Below are 22,870 nucleotides of genomic sequence, written 5' to 3' on the forward strand. Positions count from 1 at the left end.
ATATAACCCCATCCTGGATTTTTCTTCCCCATGTGTATTACCTTACATTTATCAGTGTTGAACCTCATCTGCCACTTCCCAGCCCAAACCTCCAACCTATCCAGATCCATTTGTAACAGTGCACTGTCCTCTATAGTGTTTACCGCTTTACAGAGTTTAGTATCATCTGCAAAGATTGCTACTTTACTATTCAACCCCTCTGCAAGGTCATTAATGAATATATTAAATAGAATAGTCATGCTCTGGGATACTACAATACCTAAAATATTTGTAGTTATAGTTAGTTGTAAGTACATATGCAGGCAGTACCTACATATGCCAATATGACTGCATTTTTTACCCCATTGAATATACTATCCATACAGTAGCAGGTACTTCTTTAGCAACGGAATTGTCACAATGCCGGCTGGCAGGAGGTGGATCCTCTGTGCCAGAGAGGGATTGGCGTGGACCGTGCTAGTGGACCGGTTCTAAGTCACTACTGGTTTTCACCAGAGCCCGCCGCAAAGCGGGATGGTCTTGCTGCGGCGGTAGTGACCAGGTCGTATCCACTAGCAACGGCTCAACCTCTCTGACTGCTGAAGATAGGCGCGGTACAAGGGAGTAGGCAGAAGCAAGGTCGGACGTAGCAGAAGGTCGGGGCAGGCAGCAAGGATCGTAGTCAGGGGCAACGGCAGGAGGTCTGGAACACAGGCTAGGAACACACAAGGAAACGCTTTCACTGGCACAATGGCAACAAGATCCGGCGAGGGAGTGCAGGGGAAGTGAGGTATACATAGGGAGTGCACAGGTGAACACACTAATTAGAACCACTTGCGCCAATCAGCGGCGCAGTGGCCCTTTAAATCGCAGAGACCCGGCGCGCTCGCCCTAGGGAGCGGGGCCGCGCGCGCCGGGACAGGACCGACGGAGAGCGAGTCAGGTACGGGAGCCGGGGTGCGCATCGCGAGCGGGCGCCACCCGCATCGCGAATCGCATCCCGGCTGGAGGCGGTATCGCAGCGCACCGGGTCAGTGGATCTGACCGGAGCGCTGCAGTAGCAAGAGTGTAGCGAGCGCTCCGGGGAGGAGCGGGGACCCGGAGCGCTCGGCGTAACAGTACCCCCCCCCCTTGGGTCTCCCCCTCTTCTTAGAGCCTGAGAACCTGAGGAGCAGACTTTTGTCTAGGATATTGTCCTCAGGTTCCCAGGATCTCTCTTCAGGACCACAACCCTCCCAATCGACCAAAAAAAAAGTTTTCCCTCTGACCTTCTTGGAGGCCAGTATCTCCTTTACGGAGAAGATGTCCGAGGAGCCGGAAACAGGAGTGGGAGAAACAAGTTTGGGAGAGAAACGGTTGATGATGAGTGGTTTAAGAAGAGAAACGTGAAAGGCATTAGGAATACGAAGAGAAGGAGGAAGAAGAAGTTTGTAAGAGACAGGATTAATCTGGCACAAAATTTTGAAAGGACCAAGATAGCGTGGTCCCAATTTGTAGCTAGGGACACGGAAGCGGACATATTTAGCGGAGAGCCATACCTTGTCTCCAGGAGAAAAAATGGGGGGAGCTCTTCTTTTCTTATCAGCAAACTTCTTCATGCGTGATGAAGCCTGTAAGAGAGAATTTTGGGTCTCTTTCCATATGGTGGAAAGATCACGAGATATTTCATCCACAGCGGGCAAACCAGAGGGCAAGGGAGTAGGGAGGGGGGGAAGAGGGTGACGGCCGTACACCACGAAAAATGGGGATTTGGAGGAAGATTCAGAGACTCTGAAGTTATACGAGAATTCGGCCCATGGTAGAAGATCTGCCCAGTCATCCTGGCGGGAGGAAACAAAATGCCGTAAATAATCACCCAGGACCTGGTTAATTCTTTCTACTTGCCCATTGGATTGAGGATGATAGGCAGAAGAAAAGTTTAATTTAATCTTGAGTTGTTTACAGAGAGCCCTCCAGAATTTTGACACGAATTGGACGCCTCTGTCCAAGACGATCTGCGTGGGCAACCCGTGAAGACGAAAAATGTGTACAAAAAATTGTTTTGCCAACTGAGGCGCTGAAGGGAGACCAGGAAGAGGGATGAAATGTGCCATCTTGGAGAATCGATCAACGACTACCCAAACAACAGTGTTGCCACGGGATGGGGGTAAGTCTGTAATAAAGTCCATACCAATCAGAGACCAAGGCTGTTCGGGGACAGGCAGAGGATGAAGAAGACCAGCGGGCTTCTGGCGAGGAGTCTTATCCCGGGCACAGACAGTGCAGGCTCGCACAAAATCCACAACATCCGTCTCCAGAGTCGGCCACCAATAGAAACGAGAGATGAGTTGCACGGATTTCTTGATGCCCGCATGACCTGCGAGATGGGAGGAGTGACCCCATTTGAGGATTCCGAGGCGTTGGCGTGGAGAGACGAAGGTCTTCCCTGGAGGAGTTTGCCTGATGGAGGCTGGAGAAGTGGAGATCAGGCAGTCAGGAGGAATGATGTGTTGCGGAGAGAGCTCTACTTCCGAGGCATCCGAGGAACGAGAGAGAGCATCGGCCCTAATGTTCTTATCGGCAGGCCGAAAGTGAATTTCAAAATTAAATCGGGCAAAGAACAGAGACCACCTGGCCTGGCGAGGATTCAGCCGTTGGGCAGACTGGAAATAGGAGAGGTTCTTGTGATCGGTGTAAATAATAACTGGAAATCTTGATCCCTCCAGCAGATGCCTCCATTCCTCAAGTGCTAATTTAATGGCTAGTAGCTCTCGATCCCCGATGGAGTAGTTCCTCTCCGCCGGAGAGAAGGTCCTAGAAAAAAAACCACAAGTAACAGCATGCCCGGAAGAATTTTTTTGTAGAAGGACCGCTCCAGCTCCTACTGAGGAGGCATCAACCTCCAATAGGAAGGGTTTAGATGGGTCAGGTCTGGAGAGCACGGGAGCCGAAGAAAAGGAAGACTTGAGCTGTTTAAAGGCGTCTTCCGCTTGAGGAGGCCATGACTTAGGATTGGCATTCTTTTTGGTTAAAGCCACGATAGGAGCCACAATGGTAGAAAAATGTGGAATAAATTGTCTGTAATAATTGGCGAACCCCAAAAAACGTTGGATAGCACGGAGTCCGGAGGGGCGTGGCCAATCTAAGACGGCAGAGAGTTTGTCTGGATCCATTTGTAGTCCCTGGCCAGAGACCAAGTATCCTAGGAAAGGAAGAGATTGACATTCAAACAGACATTTCTCCATTTTGGCATAAAGTTGATTGTCACGAAGTCTCTAAAGAACCATGCGGACATGCTGGCGGTGTTCTTCTAGGTTGGCAGAAAAAATCAGGATATCGTCCAGATACACAACAACACAGGAATATAAGAGATCACGAAAAATTTCATTAACAAAGTCTTGGAAGACGGCAGGGGCGTTGCACAGGCCAAAGGGCATGACCAGATACTCAAAGTGTCCATCTCTAGTGTTAAATGCCGTTTTCCATTCATCCCCCTCTCTGATGCGGATGAGATTATAAGCACCTCTTAAGTCCAGTTTGGTAAAGATGTGGGCACCTTGGAGGCGATCAAAGAGTTCAGAGATGAGAGGTAGGGGGTAGCGGTTCTTTACCGTGATTTTATTAAGACCGCGGTAGTCACTGCAAGGACGTAGGGAGCCATCTTTTTTGGACACAAAGAAAAATCCGGCTCCGGCAGGAGAGGAGGATTTGCGGATAAAGCCCTTTTTTAAATTTTCATAGCATAGACATAGCAAGAGTCTCTGGGGCAGAGAGAGGATAAATTCTGCCCCGGGGTGGAGTAGTGCCCGGGAGGAGGTCAATAGGACAGTCATAAGGCCTGTGAGGAGGTAGAGTCTCAGCTTGTTTTTTGCAAAAAACATCCGCAAAGTCCATATAGGCCTTAGGGAGACCGGTTACAGGGGGAACCACAGGGTCACGGCAAGGAGAACTGGGAACCGGTTTAAGGCAGTCCTTGAAACAAGAGGAACCCCAACTCTTGATCTCCCCAGTGGACCAATCCAGGGTTGGGGAATGGTGTTGAAGCCAGGGTAGTCCGAGGAGAATTTCGGAAGTGCAATTGGGGAGGACCAAAAACTCAATTTTCTCGTGATGAGGTCCGATGCACATTTGGAGGGGCTCCGTGCGGAAACGTATGGTACAGTCCAATCTTTCATTGTTAACACAATTGATGTAGAGGGGTCTGGCGAGACTGGTCACCGGGATGTTGAACCTGTTGATGACAGAGGCCAAAATAAAATTTCCTGCAGATCCGGAATCCAAGAAGGCCATAGTAGAGAAGGAGAAGGTAGAGGCAGATATCCGCACAGGCACAGTAAGACGTGGAGAAGCAGAGTTGACATCAAGGACTGTCTCACCTTTGTGCGGAGTCAGCGTACGTCTTTCCAGGCGGGGAGGACGGATAGGACAATCCTTCAGGAAGTGTTCGGTACTGGCACAGTACAGGCAGAGATTCTCCATGCGGCGTCGTGTCCTCTCTTGAGGTGTCAGGCGAGACCGGTCGACCTGCATAGCCTCCACGGCGGGAGGCACAGGAACGGATTGCAGCGGACCAGAGGAGAGAGGAGCCGGGGAGAAAAAACGCCTCGTGCGAACAAAGTCCATATCCTGGCGGAGCTCCTGACGCCTTTCGGAAAAACGCATGTCAATGCGAGTGGCTAGATGAATGAGTTCATGTAGGTTAGCAGGAATTTCTCGTGCGGCCAGAACATCTTTAATGTTGCTGGATAGGCCTTTTTTAAAGGTCGCGCAGAGGGCCTCATTATTCCAGGATAGTTCAGAAGCAAGAGTACGGAATTGTACGGCGTACTCGCCAACGGAAGAATTACCCTGGACCACTTTCAACAGGGCAGTCTCAGCAGAAGAGGCTCGGGCAGGTTCCTCAAAGACACTTCGAATTTCCGAGAAGAAGGAGTGTACAGAGGCAGTGACGGGGTCATTGCGGTCCCAGAGCGGTGTGGCCCATGACAGAGCTTTTCCAGACAGAAGGCTGACTACGAAAGCCACCTTAGACCTTTCAGTAGGAAACTGGTCCGACATCATCTCCAAGTGCAGGGAACATTGAGAAAGAAAGCCACGGCAAAATTTAGAGTCCCCATCAAATTTATCCGGCAAGGATAGTCGTAGGCCTGAAGCGGCCACTCGCTGCGGAGGAGGTGCAGGAGCTGGCGGAGGAGATGATTGCTGAAGCTGTGGTAGTAGCTGCTGTAGCATCACGGTCAGTTGAGACAGCTGGTGGCCTTGTTGCGCTATCTGTTGTGACTGTTGGGCGACCACCGTGGTGAGGTCGGCGACAACTGGCAGAGGGACTTCAGCGGGATCCATGGCCGGATTTACTGTCACGATGCCGGCTGGCAGGAGGTGGATCCTCTGTGCCAGAGAGGGATTGGCGTGGACCGTGCTAGTGGACCGGTTCTAAGTCACTACTGGTTTTCACCAGAGCCCGCCGCAAAGCGGGATGGTCTTGCTGCGGCGGTAGTGACCAGGTCGTATCCACTAGCAACGGCTCAACCTCTCTGACTGCTGAAGATAGGCGCGGTACAAGGGAGTAGGCAGAAGCAAGGTCGGACGTAGCAGAAGGTCGGGGCAGGCAGCAAGGATCGTAGTCAGGGGCAACGGCAGGAGGTCTGGAACACAGGCTAGGAACACACAAGGAAACGCTTTCACTGGCACAATGGCAACAAGATCCGGCGAGGGAGTGCAGGGGAAGTGAGGTATACATAGGGAGTGCACAGGTGAACACACTAATTAGAACCACTTGCGCCAATCAGCGGCGCAGTGGCCCTTTAAATCGCAGAGACCCGGCGCGCGCGCGCCCTAGGGAGCGGGGCCGCGCGCTCCGGGACAGGACCGACAGAGAGCGAGTCAGGTACGGGAGCCGGGGTGCGCATCGCGAGCGGGCGCCACCCGCATCGCGAATCGCATCCCGGCTGGAGGCGGTATCGCAGCGCACCGGGTCAGTGGATCTGACCGGAGCGCTGCAGTAGCGAGAGTGTAGCGAGCGCTCCGGGGAGGAGCGGGGACCCGGAGCGCTCGGCGTAACAGGAATCTTCTTAGTCCTGTATAGTACTAAAAGGCAATACATACAGGTTACATCCACCAGGTTGGGTGCAGGGCCGGCGTTAGGGGGGGGGGCAATTGCCTAGGGCCCCCATCCCCCAGGGGGCCCCCTGCCGCCTGCTCAGTAGGGGGGGAGCAACTGTTTTAAAGTGGGGGAACTATACAAAAATATAAATTTGTACTATTCTGATCCCTATAACTCTTTTATTTTTCTGTATATGGGGATGTATGAGGGTAATTTTTTGTGCTGTGATTTGTAGTTTTATCGGTACCATTTTTGTTTTGATGGGACTTTTCAATAGCTTTTTTAGATATTTTTTATGGTATTTGAAGTGACCAAAATGTGCAAATCTGGTTAGTATACTATTACGACTTTTGGGGCCCCTCTTTTGATTTTGCCTAGGGCCACGCTAAGCCTAAAACCGGCCCTAGTTGGGTGCAAAAGCATGCACATCTGTCTATACTGTATGGTACCATGATGAAGCACCCTGTACTCATGATGGAGTGGGCTGTATCTTCCTTAACAGTGAATAAGGCCTGTTTCACACAAGCGTGATATGGAAGCAAGTATCAGTCTGACCCTGGGTCTTATAACCTGAATTGACAGTGTTTGTAGTCCGATTGTGTGAAACTGGTCTAAATATGGTAAAATGCAGCATGTAAAACAGATCCATAAATACAGGTATGTCATTGTTTTTTAAACCAGCCATTATTCAATATGGTTGGTCATACACTTGTGCTTTCAGATAGACTTTTTCTGAATAACTTAAAGTGGCCATAGTTATAGATAGCCATTGGCTAAACCTTTCTTTGCCTACAGCTACCTTTACTGATTTCAATGTCATCACCTTTTTATTTTTACATAAGTATCCAAAACGAGAAAGAAAGAATATGTCTGCACTCTTTTACTTTACTTTATTGTAAAATGTCCATACAAAAAGCAAACTTCACCAGGGTGCAGGGTGGGAAGGCAGCTCCAAGTGTATCACTGGAACAACTCATTGTTTTGCGTCACAGATGCATCTTCCGGTTCCTGCAGAAAACTGAAGAAGTAGGGCAGAATTTTTAGTTTTCTTCTAATAAGCAATTTATTACAAAAGATGATTAGTGATATATGAGTAATGATTGCTATGGTTCTGACAAATTATTTATTCTATTCTCAGTCAAAGTCGGTTGGTGTTTCCATAATGATAAAGTAAATATGATATTTGACAAAATGTATTGCATCCTATAAAAAAAATCCTATTCAGTACACAGTTTTGTGAGTTATGCTTTTTATTGATGTTTTAGAGGTTACCATTAAATGGATCTGTCAACTGTTTAAAAGGGAATAGAGTAAGGGAATTGCTGAACAGGGCTTTTGGCAATTAATCTGTACATATCTTTCTTTATTTAATTGACCTCTTCAAAACTGAGAGTTAAGAGCCAAGCTAATTTCAGGCCCCTTTACCAGTTAGTTAGTCTCTTCTCTGTCAATCAGGGGATGGAGGGGATAAGCAGTCCACAGAACAAATTTTCTTAAAGAGGTACACCGGTGGAAAAAAATATGTTTTCAAATTAACTGGTACCCCAAAGTTATACGGATTTGTAAATTACTTGTTTGTCAGCTGATTGTATTTTTTGGGTGGACAATAAAAGCCAATTTAAGCCAAAGTTAGAAGTGAATCCAGCAGGGAGAAGAAATATAAGTCATTCATTTATATTTCACATTCCTATTGAATTGACTTCTGGCTTTGGCTTAAAAACTGCAGTGGCAGTTTAAAATAAATAAATAAATAAATAAATAAAACGCCAGGAAAATTTTGTGTGAAAACCTAGCCTTACCTTACCGTTGCAGTTTATAGTCTTTAAAGTTGGGGGAAAAGTAACTGATAGTAGAATGTAAAAAAACAAACAAACTCCAAAACATTACCCTGTAAAACTTTTCTTTCTTAGGCTATGTTCACACATTGGAATTTCAGATGGCGATACCGCAGCAGAGAATTAATTTCAGTGGGAATCTGCTGCACTGTTCACAAGCCGGAAACATTTGGCGCAGAAATTAAAATATCGGTGTCTGCTTAACCCCTTAAGGACACATGACGTACTGGAACGTCATGTGTCTGCTCCCGATCTATAATGCGTGGCTAATAGCGTGCTAATTGATCTCGGTGCCGCGCGCTATTAACCCTTTAGAAGTGGTGTTCAAAGTTGAACGCCGCGTCTAAAGCGAAAGTGAAACCATGCCGGTTAGCTCAGTGGACTGTTCGGGATAGCCGCGGCGAAATCGCGGCATCCCGAACAGCTTACAGGACAGCAGGAGGGTCCCTACCTGCCTCCTCGCTGTCCGATCGCCGAATGACTGCTCAGTGCCTGATATCCAGGCATGAGCAGTCAAGCGGCAGAATCATCGATCACTGGTTTCCTATGAGAAACCAGTGATCAATGTAATAGATCAGTGTGTGCAGTGTTATAGGACCCTATGGGAGCTATAACACTACAAAAAAAGTGAATAAAGATCATTTAACCCCTCCCCTATTAAAAGTTTGAATCACCCCCCTTTTACCATAAAAAAAAAACACAGTGTAAATAAAAATAAACATATATGGTAGCGCCGCATGCGGAAATGTCAGAATTATAAAAATATATCGTTAATTAAACCGCTCGGTCAATGGCGTACGCGCAAAAAAATTCCAAAGTCCAAAATTGTGCATTTTTGGTCACTTTTTATAACATGAAAAAATGAATAAAAAACGATTAATAAGTCCTATCAATGCAAAAATGGCACAGTTAAAAACTTCAGATCACGTCACAAAAAATGACAATTTTAAACGTATTAATTTTCCTGCATGAAGTTATGATTTTTTCCAGAAGTACGACAAAATCAAACCTATATAAGTAGGGTATCATTTTAATCGTCTGGTCCTACAGAATAAAGATAAGGTGTAATTTTTACCAAAAAATGTACTACGTAGAAACGGAAGCCCCCAAAAGTTACAAAACGGCGTGTTTTTTTTTCAATTTTGTCTCACAATGATTTTTTTTTCTCGTTTCACTGTAGAGTTTTGGGCAAAATGACTGATGTCATTACAAAGCAGAATTGTTGGTGCAAAAAATAAGCAATCATATGGATTTTTAGGTGCAAAATTGAAAGAGTTATGATTTTTTAAAGGCAAGGAGCAAAAAACGAAAATGCAAAAACGGAAAAACCCCCGGTCCTTAAGGGGTTTTAAAGAATAGACATCTATTATTTCTGTGCACTCCATACAGAAATGCATTACCGTCTATGAGACTTTTTAATCAGTTGCGCTAAAATGTGCAACTTTTTGTAACTGCTATTCACAGTTCAGTTCAGTTTTGTAAGCCAGGTCTGGGCTGGTGTGGCTTTGTGACAAATTGTGCACCAAACTTCTTATGATTAATTCATTACTTCTGCAAACAGTAAATCAGACTATAGCATAGCTGCACAATTTTAGAAAAAAACATCTAAAGTATAAATTTCAATAAAAAAATCTCTAAACATCAACTGCGACAAATTATGTGACACATTAACACCATAAAAACACGGTTAAACCAATGAAAATTCCCCCCAATCTACTATGGAATGATCAAATACCATATCAAAATGTGACAGTGGTCCCTCAACATACCATGGTAATTCGTTCCAAACGAGCCATCGTTTGTCGAATGCATCATATGTTGAGGGATTCGTGCAATGTAAAAAAGTAAAGTCATACTCACCTGTCCCAGCCACTCCGGACCGCGTCCCGCCCCTCCCAATGGTGTCCCCGCCGCTCCCGATGGTGTCCCCGTGGCTCCGCTGGGCTCTCCTGGTCTTCTCCGGTCCTCTGCTGGACTCTCCTGGTCTTCTCCGGTCCTCTGCTGTCTTCTCCGGTCCTCCGCTGTCTTCTGCAAGGCCTTACTGGGCCTACCTAGCGACGTCATTACGTCATCGCTGCGTATGCCGTTCCTATTGGATGACGGGACGGCGTGCGCAGCTTCGTATTGACGTCACCGGAGAGGGCCGAAAAGACACCGGAGGACCAGCGCTGGACCCGAAGGGCACCCCGGAGCATCATGTAGGGGTAAGTAATACTTACTGCACCACACAGGGAACATTAAGCTGCTATTCGGCAGCAGCTTAAGCATTTTGCGCTGCCAGATAGCACTTAATGCGATGGCCCCGACATAAAAAAACATCGTATGTCGATGCTGACATCGACATGCGATGGCCTCTGAGAGGCCATCGTATGTCGATTTGATCATATGTCGGGGCCATCGTATGTCAGGGGTCACTGTATCTGAAAGCTGCAGTCTCAAAGGCGTTCTGTTTATTTTAATCAAGAACATGAATGGAGACTATATATTAGTTATACAATTAAAATTAGCCATCTTGGTGTTCCTCAAATATGACAGACAATGAAGAGTATTTACTTTTACAATCTTTGAGAACAGACAAATATGCACCTTCAAAAATATTAAAGGGGAGATTTATTAAAACCTGTGTAGAGGAAGAGTGATGCAGATGTCTTCTTTCATTTATCAGAGGCCTTTTTAAAAAATAAAGAAGCTATCTAATTGGTTGCTACAGGCAACTGCACCACTTGTTAAGCGCAGTAGAGCTCTCACTGAGCGTTAATGCGGGGCCCCGTTCAGTAAATCGCTGGGGTCCCAGAGGTCAGACCCCCCCGTGATCAAACACTTATACAACTAATCCCCTACCCACAGGATTGGGGATAACACTGCAGTTGTCCTTTAAGGCCTTGTGCTAAAATCAAAAAAGTTAAAGTTACCTTCATCAATCTGCACTCAATACCTCATAATGAGAATGTGAAAACAGCTTTTCAAAAATTTTTGCTAACTTTTTTTTTAAAGGGAAAACTAAAATTTTGAATGGACTTAAGTATTTAGATCATTTGCTATGTCACTTAAAATTTACTTTATTCAGATCCTTTGCTATGCCACTTAAATTTTACTTTATTCAGTTCCTTTATTCAGATGCCACTTAAAATTTAGCTCTGGGGTCTTGATAATCTTGAATATGTTTCTACAATTTAATTGGAGACCACTTGTGGTAAATTCAGCTGATTTGACATGATTTGGAAAGACACATCCCTGTCCTTATTAATCCCTTAAGGACTAGGCCAATTTTCCTTCAAACCCTTCAATAACATAACTCTCTTATTTTTTCATCTATACACTCATGTGAGGGCTTGCTTTTTTGCAAGACTGATTGTACTTTGTAATGATTTCCTTAAAATAATTTGTGAGGTGAACGTAAAAATAAATATTCTTTACGTTGTTAAAGGGGTATTCCAGGCAAAAACTTTTTTTTATATATCAACTGGCTCCGGAAAGTTAAACAGATTTGTAAATTACTTCTATTAAAAAATCTTAATCCTTCCAATAGTTATTAGCTTCTGAAGTTGAGTTGCTGTTTTCTGTCTAACTGCTTTCTGATGACTCACATCCCGGGAGCTGTCCAGCTCCTATGGGGATATTCTCCCATCATGCAAGGGATATTCTCCCATCATGCACAGCTCCCGGGACGTGACATCATCATTGAGCAGTTAGACAGAAAACTTCAGAAGCTAATAACTATTGGAAGGATTGAGATTTTTTAATAGAAGTAATTTACAAATCTGTTTAACTTTCCGGAGCCAGTTGATATATTAAAAAAAGTTTTTGCCTGGAATACCCCTTTAACTATGTGGTCAAAAATGACATGTTATCGTGATAATTTACGTAATAACAATTTTTTTTTTCATATAATAGGCTGTATGAGGGCTAATTTTTTTGGCTGTAATCTGTTGTTTTTGTCAGTATCCTTGTGGTATTGATCGGACATTTTTATTGCTTTTTACTTTTTTGTGGGATATGATTAAAAAACTGTCTTACGCCATTTGCCATACAGATTAGGTATTGTTATATTTTAATAGTTTGGGCAATTACACTCGCAACAATACCAACTATGTTTATTTTTATTATGTTTTTTATTACTTTATTAGTCCTCTAAGGGGACTTTTAGGAGGAATCATTAGATTCCACATACAGATCAATGCAGTTCTCTTGAACTGCCTTGATCTGCGCATTCTGCACTCCATTGGTAGAGCCTGCTGCAGACAAGATGTATCAATGGCAGAGTCACAGACAGCCAGGAAAGAGAGGTAAGCCCTCCAGCTACCTCTGTAGTAAATTGCTCCCTCCCTTCTGCTATCGTGCTGTGGGGGAGTGATCCGCCACTAGACCCCCAGGGACTATTTAAAGGTCCCTTTAGACACTGCTGTCAGCGCTATTTAATCCCTTAACAACAATGGACGTAAATGTACTTCATGGTGACGTGGTACTTAACGCACCATGACGTACATTTACGCACCACTATGATCGCGAGCACCGGAGCGGTGGTCGCGTCATGCGTGGCAGGTCCTGGCTGCTATCAGCAGACAGGGACCTGCCAGTAATGGCGGACATCCGCAATCGTGCGCCATTAACCCCTCAGATGCCATGATCAATACAGATCACGGCATCTGTGGCAGTGCTGTACTTTGAATGGATGATCGGATCGCCCGCAGCGCTGCCATAGGGATCTGATCATCCAGCATGGCAGCCGGAAGTCCCCTCACCTGGCTCTGGGTGTCTCCAGGGGTCTTCTACTCTGGTCTGAGATCGAGCAGACCAGAGAAGAAGATCACCGATAATACTGATCAGTGCTATGTCCTATACATAGCACTGAACAGTCCCTATGGGGACATAAAAAGTGTAAAAAAAAGAAAAAAAAGTAAAAAAAATGTAAAATAAAAAAGTTAAAAAAAATAGAAAAATCCCCTCCCCCAATAAAAAAGTAAAACACCCGTTTTTCCCATTTTACCCACAAAAAAGTGTAAAAAAAATAATTAATACAGCCTAAACGTAAAAAAATTTTAAAAAAAGTCCAAATTGCTGTTTTTTTGTCACATTTTATAAAAAGAAAAATAATTTATAAAAAATGTATAAAAAGTAAAATCTAAGCAAAATGGTCAAAATAGTGCAATTTCAAACATACTTATTTTGTTAAAATGGTTTAAGATTTTTTTTAAGCGGTACAATTATAGAAAAGCATATAACATCGGTATCATTTTAATCGTATTGACCCAGAGAATAAATAAAACATGTCATGTTTACCGTAAAGTGTACATCATGAAAACAAAATGTTCCAAAATTTGCTAAATTACGGTTTTCTTTTAAATTTTCCCACATAAATAATATTTGTTCGGTTGCGCCGTACATTTTATGTAAAATAAGTGATGTAATTACAAAGTACAATTGGTGACGCAAAAAAGAAGCCCTCATATGGGTCTGTGGATGGAAATATAAGAGAGTTATGATTTTTAGAAGGCGAGGAGGAAAAAACTAAAATGAAAAAATAAAATTGGTCTGGTCCTTAAGGCCAAAATGGGCCTGGTCCTTAAGGGGTTAAAGGGTTATTAGACGGCCGCGATGATCTCAGCAGGTCGGCTGCAGAAATCAGCTGGTCCCCCTTATAGGCACTATGATGGACTAAATGCATCATGTGTTACAAAGGTGTTAAAGGGGTACTCCGGTGCTTAGACATCTTATCCCCTATCCAAAGGAAAGGGGATAAGATGCCTGACCGCGGGAGTCCCGCCGCTGGGAACCCCCGGGATCTTGCACACGGCACCCCGTTTGTAATCAGTCCCCGGAGCCCCTCAATGCAAGCCTATGGGAGGGGGCGTGACAGCTATCACGCCCCCTCCCGTAGGCTTGCATTGAGGGGCGGAGCGTGACATCACACGAGGGTGCAGGCGTGACGTCACACGCCGCCCGCCCTGTGATTGCCCGTAATCAAACCGGAGCGAACATGCTCCGGGGACTGATTACAAACGGGGTGCTGTGTGCAAGATCACGGGGGTCCCCAGCGGCGAGACTCCCGCGGTCAGGCATCTTATCCCCTATACTTTGGAAAAGGGATAAGATGTCTAAGCACCGGAGTACCCCTTTAAAGCCCCGCGGTCAGGCATCTTATCCCCTATACTTTGGAAAAGGGATAAGATGTCTAAGCACCGAAGTACCCCTTTAAAGCCCATGCACCCTATGGAATTTCCATCTGAAGTAGATTGCATGTGCAGCAGGTGGCAGCGGAATGATCCCTCCATTCCCATTGATGGCAATGCAGTTCTGTGTGGAATTTCGCCAAAAGAAGGAAGATGTTGAGTCTGGAATTGGAATTTTAATGGCATAAATTCTGCAGTGTGCACAATGTAGCAGAATCCCATCCAGGTGGAAATTTCATAGTGGCATTTTCAAGATAGAACTTTTTAGCCTCATTTCTAGCAAGACAGGCACTGTTAATCACCTGCCCAATATCAGCCCTACAGTGAGCATAGTAGTGGCTGCATCATGCTGTGGGAGTGTTTTTCAGCAGCTGTGTCAGGGACACTGGGAAATATCCTTGAGTAGCCCAGCAAGAACCCTGACTTTCTTACTCTTAATATAGACTGAAGTTACAGATGCAAGTATATGTAGCACTCACTTCAATCCCTGATCAGGCTTTAAAACAAGACCAGAAATGTATATCCAGCTGTCTTCCAGCCTGAGCTAGAACCAATAGAGGCTTTCCCGAAAGTGATGCTGAAGAACAAGCTGTAGTTGTTCAAATATGTATGGATAGACATAGATCAGCACAAGTCATAGAATGGTTAAACAAAAGAACGTATCTCTTGTTGTACACATGTTGTCATAGATTGTGATATATTTAGCCTTTGATTGATGTATTAATTTCCTTGTACAGTATATACTGTAAATTGTATCTTAAAATATGCTCTATATATTACAAAAATATTTAACATGCTTATCTTGTTAACAGAAAAAAATATATTTTTTTTACAGGACCTCCAGTCACTGTGGGGATGAGTATACATATATCCAGCATTGACCAAATATCTGAGGTCAATATGGTATGTGCAATAAAGTCATTTACCTATTTTTTAGATTAATGTATGTGTTTTTTAGCAGTATAGATTTAACGGAGTAGTAGGTTCTTTACATACTATGAGATGTTCTGTACACTGCAAAATATGCATGCTAACATAAAGAATTGCCCAAAATATACAAAAAAATAACAGCCTGCTGTTGTTGTAAAATAACCAGAACCACTATCATAGTCCTCCCTGCTGCCTTTGTTTATTTTCCCACAGCACTGACCTCCCTAACACACTACAGCCAATCCCCAGTCTCAGTAGTCTGAAATCAGTGATTGGCTACAAAGGGATATCATTAGGAAAACGGGAAGTAAACAGAGGCAGCAGTAAAGGTTTGTAGTGGCAGCACTGGATGCAAAACTGATGCAATACTGGTATTAGAGCCACAGAAGGACATTTTTGTTCAATAGATTATTGCAAAGTGAATTTGTTACTTTTGTTGTTATATCACTTTTGTCTTTATAAACGGAATGAAAATCCAATATTGGTATGTTCGTATTCTCCAATCACCAACCATGGAGTAAAAAGAGAAAGGAAAGTGTATGTCTACAAGAATAAATTTTTTGTACATCACATGGATGGTTAGGCGTCTGTACTTCACTCACCTGGGAAAGAGAATACTCCGTAACATACTATTGGAAGAATTCAGCTTGAGAAAAAACAGACATGGTCGCACATCCACAACATGCACCTTGATCTAATGCTTTTCAGCAACATTTATTAAACTAACAGGTCGTTAGTGTATTTTATAATCATGAAATGCAAGCCCACTAGCCACGTCACAACCACCTGTAAATAGTGGGTCATTAGCATCCCTAGCATAAATGGGCGAAGCACCACCGCTCCAACTCCAGTGCCCACAGGGGGAACGACCCAACTGGCAGAGCAGCCCCAATGCCACTCAAACAAGTCCTTGGGCCACGCCACCCGACAGACACAGTGCCGGGGCAGCAACAGACGCCAAGAGGGGATAGAATACACATTAGTACTATAGGAAAAACACAAGCAAATGGAGCCAGGGTTATGCTTTACAAATTAAAGAACATTGTATTGCACCACAGCTGACATTCTATGGTTTTGTAATGAATAACTAGTTCCCCATAGAGTTCTAGTTACAATATTTTGAAGTTACAATAGCCTTCCAGGACATAAATAACTTACAGAACCACTATGAATAAGCCAAGTGCAACTCCATTAAAATTTCTTCCAATCTGTATTATAAAGGCATAAAAGCCAGACAGCAAGACACAGTTAGAAAGATGACATGGCTGCATTTTGGGCAGTCATGTGCCCTTAGCCATCATAAACCATAGCATCACCAACATTTACTTATTTTGGGCAGGGTCACACACAGCACATCTGAAGTGTATTTGATATTGCAAATATTACAGAGTGACATCAGAGCAAGCTCCCTGTAGCTCTGTGTGTCCGCTTGTAGTGGTGGATTTCCTGCTGGCAGCCACAAGCTGACACACAGAGCAAACCAACAGCAGGGAGCTAGCTCTGCAGTCACTTTGTGACTGCTAGCAGCACATCCGCAGCGTCAAATATGCTGCTGATGAGATGTGTGTGACCCTGCTCATGTGAAGGATCACAGGAAGTGATACATCCACCTGGCGATTCACCACCCTGACTGCTGCACAAAGCCTCACTGAAAGATGCATAGAGCCTCACTGAAACATGCATAGAGCCGCACTGAAACATGCATATAGCCTCACTGAAAGATTCACAGAACCGCACTGAAACATGCATATAGCCTCACTGAAAGATTCACAGAACTTGAGGTCTTCTGTTCATCACAGCACTGCAACCATGTGAGGGCAGAACTGGTCCCCCAGCAGGCTTCAGTGATCTCATGCCTGCTAGGAAAGGCCCACTTTCTCCTGCTGGGAGATTGCACTGTGAGCAAGAGTAAAGGTAAGATACAGAGCTTTTTAAAGCTCTGAATTTTTTTTAAGGGTGGGAGGAGTGTTAGGAGTAGTCAGGGAACATAGCCTGAGTTCGTTTAGAAAAGTTTATCTGGTGACAAGTACTTTTTAAAAGCAAATAAACTAAACGATTGTGTGAGCTTCCATTGTGGGTGATTCATACAAATGTTATTTACAAAGTGTGGGGACTAAAAATTAAGGGACTTTAAATTCAGGGAGTTCAGAGGAAGTTTAATTGAAATATTTACTGTCTGTCTGTTTTTTGACTGTTTATCTGTGCAATCCCCAAACTAAGATGTCCTCCATTATTGAAAATACAGTCCAGTGTACCTCTTGCTCAATGTATACAATCCTTAAACAGCAATTCGAGGATACATATTGCTATGCAAGATGTGTGTGAGTTGTTCATTTTGAAGCCCAGATTTTGGATCTAGAGGAGCAACTGGCTACAATGAGATGCATTGACAACATGGAGAGAAGTCTGCTGCTCACTGAGCAAGCACTCTCTGGGGTACAGGTGAGCGAGGATAGCAGGATCGAGGTGTAGGACAGTCAAACAGCTAGATGGGTTACAGTTAGACGTCCTGGTGCGGTGGTGCTTAATGCACCAGGACGTACATTTACATCCTATACATAACCGTGAGCATCGGAGCGATGCTCGGGTTATGCGCGGCAGGTCCCGGCTGCTGATAGCAGCCAGGGACCCGCTGGTAATGGCGGACATCTGCGTGGATATCCGCCATTAACCCCTCAGATGCCATGATCAATACAGCGGCAATCCGTTCATCCAGAACGGCAGACAGAGGTCCCCTCACCTGCCTCCTCTGCCTTCCACAAGTCTTCTGCTCTGGTCTGAGATCGAGCAGACCAGAGCAGAAGATGACCTATAACACTGATCAGTGTATGCATAGCACTGAACAGTATTAGCAATTGAATGATTGCTATAAATAGTCCCCTATTGGGACTATTAAAGTGTAAAAATAAAAGTAAAAAAAAGTAAAAAATGAAAGTAAAATAAATTGAAAAATCCCCTCCCCAATAAAAATGTGAATTGTCCCTTTTACCCCATTTTACCCCCAAAAAGTGTAAACATTTTTTTAATAAACATATTTGGTATCACTGCATGTGTGAATATCCAAACTATTAAATATATAATGTTAATTATTACGTGCGGTAAACGTCTTGAACGTAAAAATTTTATAAATTTTTTTAAAAATGTTTATATATGCAAATGTGGTATACAAAAAAGTACAGATCACGGTGCAAAAAATTGCCACTCATACCGCCGCTTATACGGAAAAATGAAAAAGTTATATATATATGTTACGCCGAGCGCTCCGGGTCCCCGCTCCTCCCCGGAGCGCTCGCTTCTCTCTCGCTACCGCAGCGCTCCGGGCAGCTCCACTGACCCGGTGCGCTGCGATACCGTCTCCAGCCGGGATGCGATTCGCGATGCGGGTAGCGCCCGCTCGCGATGCGCATCCCGGCTCCCGTACCTGACTCGCTCTCCGTCTGTCCTGTCCCGGCGCGCGCGGCCCCGCTCCCTAGGGCGCGCGCGCGCCGGGTCTCTGCGATTTAAAGGGCCACTGCGCCGCTGATTGGCGCAGTGGTTCCAATTAGTGTGTTCACCTGTGCACTCCCTATTTATACCTCACTTCCCCTTCACTCCCTCGCCGGATCTTGTTGCCATTGTGCCAGTGAAAGCGTTTCCTTGTGTGTTCCTAGCCTGTGTTCCAGACCTCCTGCCGTTGCCCCCGACTACGATCCTTGCTGCCTGCCCCGACCTTCTGCTACGTCCGACCTTGCTTCTGTCTACTCCCTTGTACCGCGCCTATCTTCAGCAGTCAGAGAGGTTGAGCCGTTGCTAGTGGATACGACCTGGTCACTACCGCCGCAGCAAGACCATCCCGCTTTGCGGCGGGCTCTGGTGAAAACCAGTAGTGACTTAGAACCGACCAGTTCCCTACTGAAAGGTCTAAGGTGGCTTTCGTAGTCAGCCTTCTGTCTGGAAAAGCTCTGTCATGGGCCACACCGCTCTGGGACCGCAATGACCCCGTCACTGCCTCTATGCACTCCTTCTTCTCAGAAATTCAAAGTGTCTTTGAGGAACCTGCCCGAGCCTCTTCTGCTGAGACTGTCCTGTTGAACCTGGTCCAGGGTAATTCTTCCGTTGGCGAGTACGCCGTACAATTCCGTACTCTTGCTTCAGAATTATCCTGGAATAATGAGGCCCTCTGCGCGACCTTTAAAAAAGGCCTATCCAGCAACATTAAAGATGTTCTGGCCGCACGAGAAATCCCTGCTAACCTACATGAACTCATCCATCTTGCCACTCGCATTGACATGCGTTTTTCCGAAAGGCGTCAGGAGCTCCGCCAGGATATGGACTTTGTTCGCACAAGACGTTTTTTCTCCCCGGCTCCTCTCTCCTCTGGTCCCCTGCAATCCGTTCCTGTGCCTCCCGCCGTGGAGGCTATGCAGGTCGACCGGTCTCGCCTGACACCTCAAGAGAGGACACGACGCCGCATGGAGAATCTCTGCCTGTACTGTGCCAGTACCGAACACTTCCTGAAGGATTGTCCTATCCGTCCTCCCCGCCTGGAAAGACGTACGCTGACTCCGCACAAAGGTGAGACAGTCCTTGATGTCTACTCTGCTTCTCCACGTCTTACTGTGCCTGTGCGGATATCTGCCTCTGCCTTCTCCTTCTCTACTATGGCCTTCTTGGATTCCGGATCTGCAGGAAATTTTATTTTGGCCTCTCTCGTCAACAGGTTCAACATCCCAGTGACCAGTCTCGCCAGACCCCTCTACATCAATTGTGTAAACAATGAAAGATTGGACTGTACCATACGTTTCCGCACGGAGCCCCTTCTAATGTGCATCGGACCTCATCACGAGAAGATTGAATTTTTGGTCCTCCCCAATTGCACTTCCGAAATCCTCCTTGGACTACCCTGGCTTCAACTCCATTCCCCAACCCTGGATTGGTTCACTGGGGAGATCAAGAGTTGGGGGCCCTCTTGTTTCAAGGACTGCCTAAAACCGGTTCCCAGTACCCCTTGCCGTGACTCTGTGGTTCCCCCTGTAACCGGTCTCCCTAAGGCCTATATAGACTTTGCGGATGTTTTTTGCAAAAAACAAGCTGAGACTCTACCTCCTCACAGGCCTTATGATTGTCCTATTGACCTCCTCCCGGGCACTACTCCACCCCGGGGCAGAATCTATCCTCTGTCCGCCCCAGAGACTCTTGCTATGTCGGAGTACATCCAGGAAAATTTAAAAAAAGGCTTTATCCGTAAATCCTCCTCTCCTGCCGGAGCCGGATTTTTCTTTGTGTCCAAAAAAGATGGCTCTCTACGTCCTTGCATTGACTACCGCGGTCTTAATAAAATCACGATAAAGAACCGCTACCCCCTACCCCTCATCTCTGAACTCTTTGATCGCCTCCAAGGTGCCCACATCTTTACCAAACTGGACTTAAGAGGTGCTTATAATCTCATCCGCATCAGAGAGGGGGATGAATGGAAAACGGCATTTAACACTAGAGATGGACACTGAGTATCTGGTCATGCCCTTTGGCCTGTGCAACGCCCCTGCCGTCTTCCAAGACTTTGTTAATGAAATTTTTCGTGATCTCTTATACTCCTGTGTTGTTGTATATCTGGACGATATCCTGATTTTTTCTGCCAATCTAGAAGAACACCGCCAGCATGTCCGTATGGTTCTTCAGAGACTTCGTGACAATCAACTTTATGCCAAGATAGAGAAATGTCTGTTTGAATGCCAATCTCTTCCTTTCCTAGGATTCTTGGTCTCTGGCCAGGGACTACAAATGGATCCAGACAAACTCTCTGCCGTCTTAGATTGGCCACGCCCCTCCGGACTCCGTGCTATCCAACGTTTTTTGGGGTTCGCCAATTATTACAGGCAATTTATTCCACATTTTTCTACCGTTGTGGCTCCTATCGTGGCTTTAACCAAAAAAAATGCCAATCCCAAGTCTTGGCCTCCTCAAGCGGAAGACGCCTTTAAACGGCTCAAGTCTGCCTTTTCTTCGGCTCCCGTGCTCTCCAGACCTGACCCATCTAAACCCTTCCTATTGGAGGTTGATGCCTCCTCTGTAGGAGCTGGAGCGGTCCTTCTACAAAAAAATTCTTCCGGGCATGCTGTTACTTGTGGTTTTTTTTCTAGGACCTTCTCTCCGGCGGAGAGGAACTACTCCATCGGGGATCGAGAGCTTCTAGCCATTAAATTAGCACTTGAGGAATGGAGGCATCTGCTGGAGGGATCAAGATTTCCTGTTATTATTTACACCGATCACAAGAACCTCTCCTATCTCCAGTCTGCCCAACGGCTGAATCCTCGCCAGGCCAGGTGGTCTCTGTTTTTTGCCCGATTTAATTTTGAAATTCACTTTCGGCCTGCCGATAAGAACATTAGGGCCGATGCTCTCTCTCGTTCCTCGGATGCCTCGGAAGTTGAACTCTTTCCGCAACACATCATTCCTCCTGACTGCCTGATCTCCACTTCTCCAGCCTCCATCAGGCAAACTCCTCCAGGAAAGACCTTCGTCTCTCCACGCCAACGCCTCGGAATCCTCAAATGGGGTCACTCCTCCCATCTCGCAGGTCATACAGGCATCAAGAAATCTGTGCAACTCATCTCTCGCTTCTATTGGTGGCCGACTCTGGAGACGGATGTCGTGGACTTTGTGCGAGCCTGCACTGTCTGTGCTCGGGATAAGACTCCTCGCCAGAAGCCCGCTGGTTTTCTTCATCCTCTGCCTGTCCCCGAACAGCCTTGGTCTCTGATTGGTATGGATTTTATTACAGACCTACCCCCATCCCGTGGCAACACTGTTGTTTGGGTGGTCGTTGATCGATTCTCCAAGATGGCACATTTCATCCCTCTTCCTGGTCTTCCTTCAGCGCCTCAGTTGGCTAAACAATTTTTTGTACACATTTTTCGTCTTCACGGGTTGCCCACACAGATAGTCTCGGATAGAGGCGTCCAATTCGTGTCAAAATTCTGGAGGGCTCTCTGTAAACAACTCAAGATTAAATTAAACTTTTCTTCTGCATATCATCCTCAATCCAATGGACAAGTAGAAAGAATTAACCAGGTCTTGGGTGATTATTTACGACATTTTGTTTCCTCCCGCCAGGATGATTGGGCAGATCTTCTACCATGGGCCGAATTCTCGTATAACTTTAGAGTCTCTGAATCTTCCTCCAAATCCCCATTTTTCGTGGTGTACGGCCGTCACCCTCTTCCCCCCCTCCCTACTCCCTTGCCCTCTGGTTTGCCCGCTGTAGATGAAGTGACTCGTGATCTTTCCACCATATGGAAAGAGACCCAAGATTCTCTTTTACAGGCTTCATCTCGCATGAAAAAGTTTGCCGATAAGAAAAGAAGAGCTCCCCCCATTTTTGCTCCCGGAGACAAGGTATGGCTCTCCGCTAAATATGTCCGCTTTCGTGTCCCCAGTTACAAACTGGGTCCACGCTATCTTGGTCCTTTCAAAGTCTTGTGCCAAATTAATCCTGTCTCTTACAAACTTCTTCTTCCTCCTTCTCTCCGTATTCCTAATGCCTTTCATGTCTCTCTTCTTAAACCACTCATCATCAACCGTTTCTCTCCCAAATTAGTTTCTCCCACTCCTGTCTCCGGTTCTTCTGACGTCTTCTCAGTGAAAGAGATACTGGCCTCCAAGACGGTCAGAGGAAAAAAATTCTTTTTGGTGGATTGGGAGGGCTGTGGACCTGAAGAGAGATCCTGGGAACCTGAGGACAACATCCTAGACAAAAGTCTGCTCCTCAGGTTCTCAGGCTCTAAGAAGAGGGGGAGACCCAAGGGGGGGGGGTACTGTTACGCCGAGCGCTCCGGGTCCCCGCTCCTCCCCGGAGCGCTCGCTTCTCTCTCGCTACCGCAGCGCTCCGGGCAGCT

General features: G+C 45.7%; 1 protein-coding gene and 1 long non-coding RNA gene across 2 annotated transcripts in view; one reads left to right on the forward strand and one right to left on the reverse strand.

Annotated features, from left to right (window-relative positions):
• The window catches only part of LOC130291597 (gamma-aminobutyric acid receptor subunit beta-4-like), a 520,736-nt gene that overhangs the window by 272,964 nt on the left and 224,902 nt on the right, over positions 1–22,870 (forward strand). Inside the window, exon 3 of the mRNA XM_056540553.1 lies at positions 14,902–14,969. Within this exon, the coding sequence (XP_056396528.1) occupies positions 14,902–14,969 (68 nt within the window). The remainder of the gene's footprint in view (positions 1–14,901; positions 14,970–22,870) is intronic.
• Positions 6,943–22,870, reverse strand: part of LOC130291599 (uncharacterized) — a 34,998-nt gene continuing 19,070 nt past the window's right edge. The window contains exon 3 of the long non-coding RNA XR_008847975.1: positions 6,943–7,079. This is a non-coding gene — a long non-coding RNA (uncharacterized LOC130291599). The remainder of the gene's footprint in view (positions 7,080–22,870) is intronic.

The sequence above is a fragment of the Hyla sarda genome, chromosome 9 (assembly GCF_029499605.1).
Source record: "Hyla sarda isolate aHylSar1 chromosome 9, aHylSar1.hap1, whole genome shotgun sequence".
Taxonomy (NCBI): Eukaryota; Metazoa; Chordata; class Amphibia; order Anura; family Hylidae; genus Hyla; species Hyla sarda.